Here is a 9670-nt window from a genome sequence, read left to right on the forward strand (position 1 = left end):
CGTCGCCACAGCTCCTGTACCACCGCTGAGCGGCCGGGTCACCGGCTCGGCTCCTCAGCGAAAACCTGAATATGCTCTGCATCTGCTGCCTACTTATACTAACGCTGTGATCAGCGGCAGCTGGATGCAATAATCGCATGCCAATGTGCATTGGCTCATTTAGTTTACACTCGAAGTAGATTGGTCTCTTTAAGCGAGATCCCAATTCGTCGGTCATCCGACGTGACGTCTCCGTTCCCTCCTTCAGGGAACAAGGGTTACCATACGTAACCGAGACATTTCTCAGTTCATGACCCCTTTCATACAGTAGATTGAGATTTGTCTATACTGCTGCTTTGTGGCAATTTATTAGGAGATATGTGCGATATGAAGATGCTCTGAACGGATGAATAGAGCAGCTCCAGTCATCCGTATGAAAAGGTGATGTGTCTGTTGGCTGGCAGAGTGAGGGATTTGAAACTACCCCAAGGCAGAATGATTATATAACAGGTGGATGTTCAGAGTCAGCCCTAAGCACTGAGCGTCTCCCCTAGACCAGTTAAGAGCACAGAGAGGCTTTTAGAAAGAACTATTTGTTGTTTCTCGTTTTAAAGTGTTTGCATTTTCCCCACTGCATCTTCTCTTTTGTGTGTTCTCACTCTCTTATATAAACGGCCAGGCTTTTCATAAAGCATTGTGAAACTACTTTGGATCCCATAATACAAAACCATGCAAACCATAGTCATTTTCATTTTGTGTCGTTTGAATTTAGCAGTGAAGTCAATCTGTGATGTTTAGATGCAGGGCTGCCAACTCTCATGCATTCAGCGTGTAATTGACACTGTACTCACACTCGCACATCACACGTCCAATTTCTCATGCAGTGAAAAGCACCCTCAAATGAAACCAAGAGCTCCCTCAGTTAAAACTGTAGTAGGATATTGGCAAAACAGATCTGGTAAATGCTCCAGTGCATATTTGTGTTTGTGTTCTGGAGAGCGTCAAAAGTTTCTATTTACATTGTGTTTTTATATCCTTCAGGGAACAAGGGTTACCATACGTAACCGAGACGTTTCTCAGTTCATGACCCCTTTCATACAGTGGATTGAGATTTGTCTATACTGCTGCTTTGTGGCAATTTATTAGGAGATATGTGCGATATGAAGATGCTCTGAACGGATGAATAGAGCAGCTCCAGTCATCCGTATGAAAAGGTGATGTGTCTGTTGGCTGGCAGAGTGAGGGATTTGAAACTACCCCAAGGCAGAATGATTATATAACAGGTGGATGTTCAGAGTCAGCCCTAAGCACTGAGCGTCTCCCCTAGACCAGTTAAGAGCACAGAGAGGCTTTTAGAAAGAACTATTTGTTGTTTCTCGTTTTAAAGTGTTTGCATTTTCCCCACTGCATCTTCTCTTTTGTGTGTTCTCACTCTCTTATATAAACGGCCAGGCTTTTCATAAAGCATTGTGAAACTACTTTGGATCCCATAATACAAAACCATGCAAACCATAGTCATTTTCATTTTGTGTCGTTTGAATTTAGCAGTGAAGTCAATCTGTGATGTTTAGATGCAGGGCTGCCAACTCTGAGCATGAGACTCGCGTAATTGACACGGTATGATCACAAAAGACTTGTTAAATCAGGCATTTGAACTTACTGCTCAATCTGACCCAGACACAAACAAGCGTTCTCCAGACGTTCACAGCTTCCTGCTTCTTTCTTCTCTCTCTTTTGTTTATACTCTTCGTTTGGGGGTTACTTCACAGAAACCTCAGAGATCAGAGAGCACCAGGCAAAACAACATGGAGCAAAAGTCTTTGGCAACAGGCACTTGTTGTGAGTTTGTTCCGGATCAAGAAAGACCCATTTAGGGAGAAGGGTTGAAAGGGTGTGTATGTACAGTGAACTGCGATATGCAGCAAATAAGAGACAGGAAGAGAGAGGAAGATGAAACGGGAAGGGAAGCTCTCAGGGGTGTGAGCGATGCCCTCTGTGACTTTGATGTAAGTTCTCTAAAAGTGAAATCAGGAGAGAGAGGGAGAGAGAGAGAGCGAGAAAGAAAGAGAAACTAGAGCATCATTCAATTCAGTGATCACTTCTATCAGTTGAGGTCATTACCCCAATGGGGATAAATAAATAGATTTGTTCATTTTCATTACCATAATGATGAGAAGTTCTACATTTGAGCTTATTATGGTTATTTTAATCATATTATTTTTCTCTCTCTCTCTCTTGACATCAAAGCAGCGCAGGGGTTTGAACTGAGAAGGGTTCATCAAAAGTACACATTCTGAGAATAAGATGGCAGATGAACAGAGAGACTTCAGAAGTCCTTTAAACCATATGCCATTCTGAAGCCATGAAACTGTGTGTGCTGAGGATGTCAAATGTGCTGGTACTTCTGGAACCAAGTCGATACTAGAAAAAAAATCTTTCTAGAGTATCGATAACATTGAGTACAAACTCAATTCAATACTTTGGTAAAATAAAGCTGAACACATGAAATGTACAATTATTTTCATGAAGACATGAACATGCAAGGCTAATTAAGGTTAATTCATACAAATCAGATATGTGTCAAAATATCCTATCTGTAAATTAAACACTACTTTTCAAAGATTTGGGGTTAGTAATTTTTTTTTTGTGTGTGTGTGTGTCAATTTAAAATAAATTCTATTTGAATATATTTTAAAATGTAATTTATTTAAAATGTAATATATCACTGTGATGGCAAAGCTGAATTTTCAGCATCATTACTTCCATCTTCAGTGTCACATGATCCTTCAGAAATCATTCAGTTATGCTGATTTGCTGCTCAAGAAATATTTCTTATCAATGTTGAAAACAGTTGTTGCTTTTTTCAAGAATTATTTAATGAATAGAAGTTAAAAAGAACACCATTTATTTGGAATAGGCTACATATAATTTTTAATATTATAAATGTCTTTACTGTCTCCTGTGATTAATTCAGTGCATATTTGCTGAATAAAAATATTAATTTATTAAAAACAAAAACAATTTACTTAAACTGTAGTGTATGTTAGAAACCTTTACATCAACATTGCTGCTAAAATTGACTGAGAAATATATGAAGGCTTTATTCCATTGCTAATATTTTATTTTAAATGTTTATATGAATCTTTATATATATTATGTAAAATAAATTAGTATGTTCAGTGGCATATATTAGATAATGAACTGGCATTTCTATCAAGTACTGAATTTTTGGTATTGTGACAACCCTAGTGTGGGTTTATTTTCATACAAAATTCATGTGTCACATTGCTAATGCATGTTACAGGCCTAAAGCTTATGAGATGTGGTGACATCTTTTCCACTCAGATGGTCTGGTTGACTGCATGGATCCAGACTGCTGCACGCAGAGCCCTTGTGTGACCAATCCTCTGTGCCGTGGATCACGTGACCCACTTCAGGTTATTCAACAGAGCCAATCAGAGGTCCAAAAAGTCCCTTCCTTTTATGACAGAATCAAGATGCTTGTGGGTAAAGACAGCACTCACATCATCCCAGGAATCAACCCATTTAATGCCAGGTACCTCATCTGCCATGTACTGTGATGGACTAAATTACTAAATTTATCATGCTCTAATATTGTATTTTGTGTGCGTGCAGCCTGGCATCTCTGATTCGAGGTCAGGTTTTGACCTCAGATGGCACTCCTTTGGTGGGTGTCAACGTGACCTTTGTGAAGTACCCTCACTATGGTCACACCATGACCCGCCAGGATGGCACGTGAGTAACTTCACATTATTTAAACCCCTTTCAGTACTACCACATTCAGTTGAATATGCACTGAAGTATATTTCCTGTCCCGGTTCTCCCTAGTTTTGATCTGGTGGCCAACGGCGGAGGCTCTCTGACTCTGCGGTTAGAACGGGCTCCATTTCTGAGTCAGGAACGAACAGTGTGGCTACCCTGGAATCGCTTCTATGCCATGGACACTGTGGTGCTACAAACGGAGGAGAAAACCACAGCCAGATGTGACCTGAGCGGTTTTGTCAGGCCTGATCCCGTGGTTCTTCCCTCCCCATTGTCCTCCTTCTTCAGCTCCAACCCTTCAGAGAGACACATCCTCCCTGAGAGCCAGGTGCCTCATTCAACACCACTTCCATCACTTCTCATTTCTTTCATGTTCACGTAGGTCATTCCACTCTTCCGTTGGCTTTTTATTTGCGTTTTATATTCTCTATTACTCTCCTTCTCCGCTCTCTGCTGGTCTTTTGTTGTTAATCTTGGTTTTCGCTCTTGAACTCCTTTTGACTCATTCACTTCCTCATACCTTCTCGTAATCACGGTTTCTCTCTGCTGCTTACAATTCATCTCTTTTTAAAGACTGACAGCAGCTGCAAGAATTTTAGATTTTTAGCACTTTGAGAAGCCATTAACCCACTTTTTGCTTCCTCTCACTGTCCAGGTACTTCACGAGCAGGTGGAGATTCCCGGCACCAGTCTTAAACTTTGCTATTTGAGCTCCAGGACCTCAGGCTACCTCTCACTGCTCAAGGTGATCATGACCCCAGCTCTAGTGCCTTTCAGCCTGGCCAAAGTGCACCTGATGGTGGCCGTGGAGGGTCATCTCCTTCAGAAATGGTTCCATGCATCTCCCAACCTGGCTTACACTTATATCTGGGACAAGACTGACGCCTACAGGCAGAGGGTCCAAGGCCTGACCGAGGCTTTGGGTAAGTGGGGTATGGAGTCATGTCAGGAAACAGGTGTATTTTAACTGTTATCTTGTTTCTTGTCTATGCTATTGTCTGTTCCCCAGTGTCTTCTCTTAATTTGAGCTCCAAAACACAGATAGTTTGTAGTTTAATGAGACTGTCTGTCTCTCATCCACTATGGTGTGTGCCAGCGGCAAGTTCCTCCTGTGAGCTAATGAATTGTTATGTCCCCGCTCGGTGATGGAGTGTTTAATTAAGATAGCACAGCTTTGCTCTTCCTCTAAGTGTCTTCCCTCTCTGTCATTTTCGCCTTCATTCTTCACATTTCTTTCCTATCCCTCTTTCCATCTGTCAATCTTTCTCTATAGTGTCTGTGGGGTACGAGTATGAGACTTGTCCCAGTCAGATCCTGTGGGAGAAGAGGACAGCTGTGCTACAGGGATACGAGCTCAACCCCTCAAACTTGGGCGGCTGGTCTCTAGACAAACACCACATGCTGAACTTCTGCAGCGGTATGATATGGAAACACCTATTCATGTAGAAGTTAATACATTCATTAGTGAAGGTCAGAAGAACTTGGAAGTGACATCAGTGATCAGCAATGGAAAATGCATGCACTATTGGACTGGACGTTTCTATTCTTTAGACTTTAGCTCCATCTCTGCTCAGACACACCTTTCTGTAAGTTTCAAGTAATCCTGAAGACTTATTTTACGGGTGTGTTTGATTATAGATGCAGCAAAATTCTGCAGTGCAGTGGCCTTCAAGAACCAGAATTGTCAATCCCTGAATGATCAGGCTAATTACAATGAGCCAGGATGTATTTCCTATGAGGCACTTGTTTTGTGAAATACACTTGACAATGCAGAAGGGACAGGTCATCCCTGCAGCTGATGGTTTAACAAGCTTCTCCAAGAAAAAATGTCCATTACTGACTCGCACTGTGTGAAATGTGTTGGTATTAAGCACCATTATAGTTACTGCGTGCTTTTTCACACCTGTTTATCTTCAGGCTTTTGCAGCAACTAAATTTCTCCTTCCCGAAGACTTATTCCCTTGCTATAGGAGATAGGGAGGTTCGTGTTAAAAAGAAAAACTATTTATTGTGATTATAGCTTGGCTAGTGGAAAGTCAAATAAGGACACAGTGATGGCAGTGCACTATAAACTAATTCACACTTTCTGCGTAATATTGCTCTTTTTATGCGCATTTTCCATTGCTCATAATTTCATCACTGTATTAGGGTAAAATTCTGTGCGTTTAAAGGACCAGCAAATTTATTTGTTCGTTATTGATGATTATGAGGTCTTTAATGACTGTTGGTTTCACACTATTGATCATGAAATGCAATAAATATGTCACACTGTAGAAATTGATGCTTTCATTTAAGCATCACATTTGTGCGTGTACAGACCATTAGAAATATGTCATGTTTGAAATCTCACTCAGTTGCGCTTAGTGACAGTGTTTGATTTATTTCACACAGGCATCCTTCATAAGGGCAGCGGTGAGAATATCTTCCTCTCCCAGCAGCAGCCGCCCATCATTAACAGTATTATGGGTAACGGCCGAAGACGCAGCATCTCGTGCCCAAGCTGCAGTGGGATGGCTGAGGGCAACAAGCTGCTGGCGCCGATGGCCGTAGCCTGTGACGGAGAGGGTAACCTGTATGTGGGTGACCTTAACTTTGTGCGGAGGGTCTATCCGTCCCTCAATACCACAGCTGTACTGGAGCTCAGGTAACGCTGATAGGATGCACAGCTGACAACATTAAAACAGCATTTGCAATTCATTTCACCTCTGTAATATAAGACATTATAGAGTAGAACTGAGTATTCTGCTAAAATAATCATTGTCTGGAGTTAGTTCTAAATCAAATCACATTTAAATAAAAAATGCATGAGGCTTAAATTCCAAGATCCACTGACAGGAAAAGCTGTCAGAAGAAGATAAATAATAATTCAAACTTGTCATTTGATATTGTTTTGTGAAATCAAGGGTTTCCCATGAGCACCACAGCTCAATATGTCAAAGCAGTGGCACTGACCACAAAGTTAACAGTTATTGCAGTTTGATGAAATATGATAATAAACACTTGACATGCATTGATAAATCATGCACTACTACACCAATGGCGTTTATTGATTTAATGTTGTTTTTAACAACTGGAATAGCTTTTACAATAACTTGTTTTGATGATTTATTCTAACTGATGCATTATTTTTTTCTTTTCTCTTCACCTGCTTCATGAAGAAATAAAGATTTGAGACACAGGTAATTAAAATAAATGCATAATCTAAAAATATTCATCATGTGTGCATGTCTAAATAGCATGCTAATGTGTCTGAAAACTGAGATTTGTTGTGCTTGTGTCCTATACAGTTCATTGCATGTAGCAGAATTTTACCCTTTTTTCCCTTTCTATCAAAGTGTTTTCTTTTTTTTTTTAGCTCCAATTACTTTACCAGCAATGAACTATTCACATTTCAACATGTTCACCAAGGTAACCATGCTGTTTGTCAGAGGATTTCATTAAGAGACATTCTCCCATTTGCCCTATTTCCATAGCAACAGTCCAAGCCATAGGTACTACTTGGCTGTGGATCCGGTGTTGGGTTCTTTGTTTCTGTCAGACACCAACTCCCGGCAGATCTACCGCGTTCGCTCTCTGAATGGGGCACGACCGCTGCTGGATAACGCTCAGGTGGTGGCGGGGACGGGAGAGCAGTGCGTCCCGTTCGATGAGGCTCGCTGCGGTGATGGAGGCAAGGCAGTGGAAGCCACACTAATGAGCCCAAGAGGTGATGTTTTTTTTTTAAAGAAATATTCCGGTTTTCTTCTCAATCTGTGACTTGGGAGGAGCAGAAATGACACACAGTACTACACCTTACTACATACTACATCCTGAACTTGTTCAGAGTTAGCTTTTACGCAAGACAAAGTTCCACGCATTTCCACACTGTGACGCTTCACAATTACGACTGAGACACATTTTTATTTTCCATGAACCTAGAAAGCATCAACATTTAATCCCTTAGACAGTTACCAGATGCTGTCATTTTCTATGCTATCACAAACCTCAGTAACCTGTAATTCTCTAGACTCCAGACATCATTCTTAAAGCCCAGCATGGCCACTGATGTGAGGAAAATAAATGACACCGAAGGTAAAGAGAGATCGTAAGGTTAGCAGACTGCACTCAGAGACCGACTCTGCCTTCTTATCTCAGAATAAAACGCACTCTGACATGATCACCGTGACAGCGTGAATCAAACTGTAGCAGTCGAGCGGCACAGCATCTTGACTCTTTTCCAGGTCATTGCTCCCACACACACAGACGACTAATTATTTTGCCTTTAAAAAACACCTTGCTCTCTGGAATATCGGAATGGGAGGGAAATCAATCAATAAGATACTTGGGGAGCAGTGAAATTCTTTAGGAGAGTCTACAGTGACATTGACAAGAAGTTTAAGAAAAAGAAAATTACCATTAATATTAGACAATTACAACAATAGATAATTCTGTCTCAACTGTCCTTTTAAAGGGGTCCTATTATGCTCTTTTACAAAGTCTTAATTTTGTTTTGGGGGTGTACTAGAACAGGCTCTCATACTAGGTTGTTCGAAAAACACATTATTTTTCACATATTTTACATTATTATAACACCTTTCTCCCCAGTCTGGCATGAATGGCTCGAATAGTTCCTGTATCAAATGAAGGCCCGCCTTCTGAAATACTAAATGTGCTGTGATTGGTTAACTGGGCCAGTGTGTGCTGTGATTGGTTAGCTGGGCCAGTGTGTGTTGTGATTACCATATCTTACCATAGCCGCCTGCAAGCTTCAGTGTAAATATTGTCAAAATCAAATCAATTTGAGTGTGATTTAAACCCGGATATTAAGAGACATTCTCCCATTTGCCCTATTTCCATAGTAACAGTCCAAGCCATAAGTACTACTTGGCAGTGGATCCGGTGTCGGGTTCTTTGTTCCTGTCAGACACCAACTCCCGGCAGATCTACCGCGTTCGCTCTCTGAATGGGGCACGACCGCTGCTGGATAACGCTCAGGTGGTGGCGGGGACGGGAGAGCAGTGCATCCCGTTCGATGAGGCTCGCTGCGGTGATGGAGGCAAGGCAGTGGAAGCCACACTAATGAGCCCAAGAGGTGATGTTTTTTTTTTAAAGAAATATTCCGGTTTTCTTCTCAATCTGTGACTTGGGAGGAGCAGAAATGACACACAGTACTACACCTTACTACATACTACATCCTGAACTTGTTCAGAGTTAGCTTTTACGCAAGACAAAGTTCCACGCATTTCCACACTGTGACGCTTCACAATTACGACTGAGACACATTTTTATTTTCCATGAACCTAGAAAGCATCAACATTTAATCCCTTAGACAGTTACCAGATGCTGTCATTTTCTATGCTATCACAAACCTCAGTAACCTGTAATTCTCTAGACTCCAGACATCATTCTTAAAGCCCAGCATGGCCACTGATGTGAGGAAAATAAATGACACCGAAGGTAAAGAGAGATCGTAAGGTTAGCAGACTGCACTCAGAGACCGACTCTGCCTTCTTATCTCAGAATAAAACGCACTCTGACATGATCACCGTGACAGCGTGAATCAAACTGTAGCAGTCGAGCGGCACAGCGTCTTGACTCTTTTCCAGGTCATTGCTCCCACACACACAGACGACTAATTATTTTGCCTTTAAAAAACACCTTGCTCTCTGGAATATCGGAATGGGAGGGAAATCAATCAATAAGATACTTGGGGAGCAGTGAAATTCTTTAGGAGAGTCTACAGTGACATTGACAAGAAGTTTAAGAAAAAGAAAATTACCATTAATATTAGACAATTACAACAATAGATAATTCTGTCTCAACTGTCCTTTTAAAGGGGTCCTATTATGCTCTTTTACAAAGTCTTAATTTTGTTTTGGGGGTGTACTAGAACATGCTCTCATGCTTGGTGGTTCGAAAAACACATTAT

At 41.1% G+C, this 9670-nt stretch overlaps 1 protein-coding gene across 5 annotated transcripts in view; it reads left to right on the forward strand.

Annotated features, from left to right (window-relative positions):
• tenm2b (teneurin transmembrane protein 2b) overlaps positions 1–9670 on the forward strand; it is a 269320-nt gene that overhangs the window by 245133 nt on the left and 14517 nt on the right. For all 5 annotated transcript variants that reach the window (XM_016467623.1, XM_016467628.1, XM_016467625.1 and 2 more), the window contains 8 exons: positions 3325–3535; positions 3616–3735; positions 3829–4090; positions 4418–4685; positions 5036–5179; positions 6154–6406; positions 6921–6941; positions 8601–8833. In XM_016467623.1, coding sequence (XP_016323109.1) covers positions 3325–3535; positions 3616–3735; positions 3829–4090; positions 4418–4685; positions 5036–5179; positions 6154–6406; positions 6921–6941; positions 8601–8833 — 1512 coding nt within the window. The remainder of the gene's footprint in view (positions 1–3324; positions 3536–3615; positions 3736–3828; positions 4091–4417; positions 4686–5035; positions 5180–6153; positions 6407–6920; positions 6942–8600; positions 8834–9670) is intronic.

This window comes from Sinocyclocheilus anshuiensis, unplaced genomic scaffold (genome assembly GCF_001515605.1).
Source record: "Sinocyclocheilus anshuiensis isolate Anshui unplaced genomic scaffold, SAMN03320099.WGS_v1.1 scaffold700, whole genome shotgun sequence".
In the NCBI taxonomy this organism is placed as follows: domain Eukaryota; kingdom Metazoa; phylum Chordata; class Actinopteri; order Cypriniformes; family Cyprinidae; genus Sinocyclocheilus; species Sinocyclocheilus anshuiensis.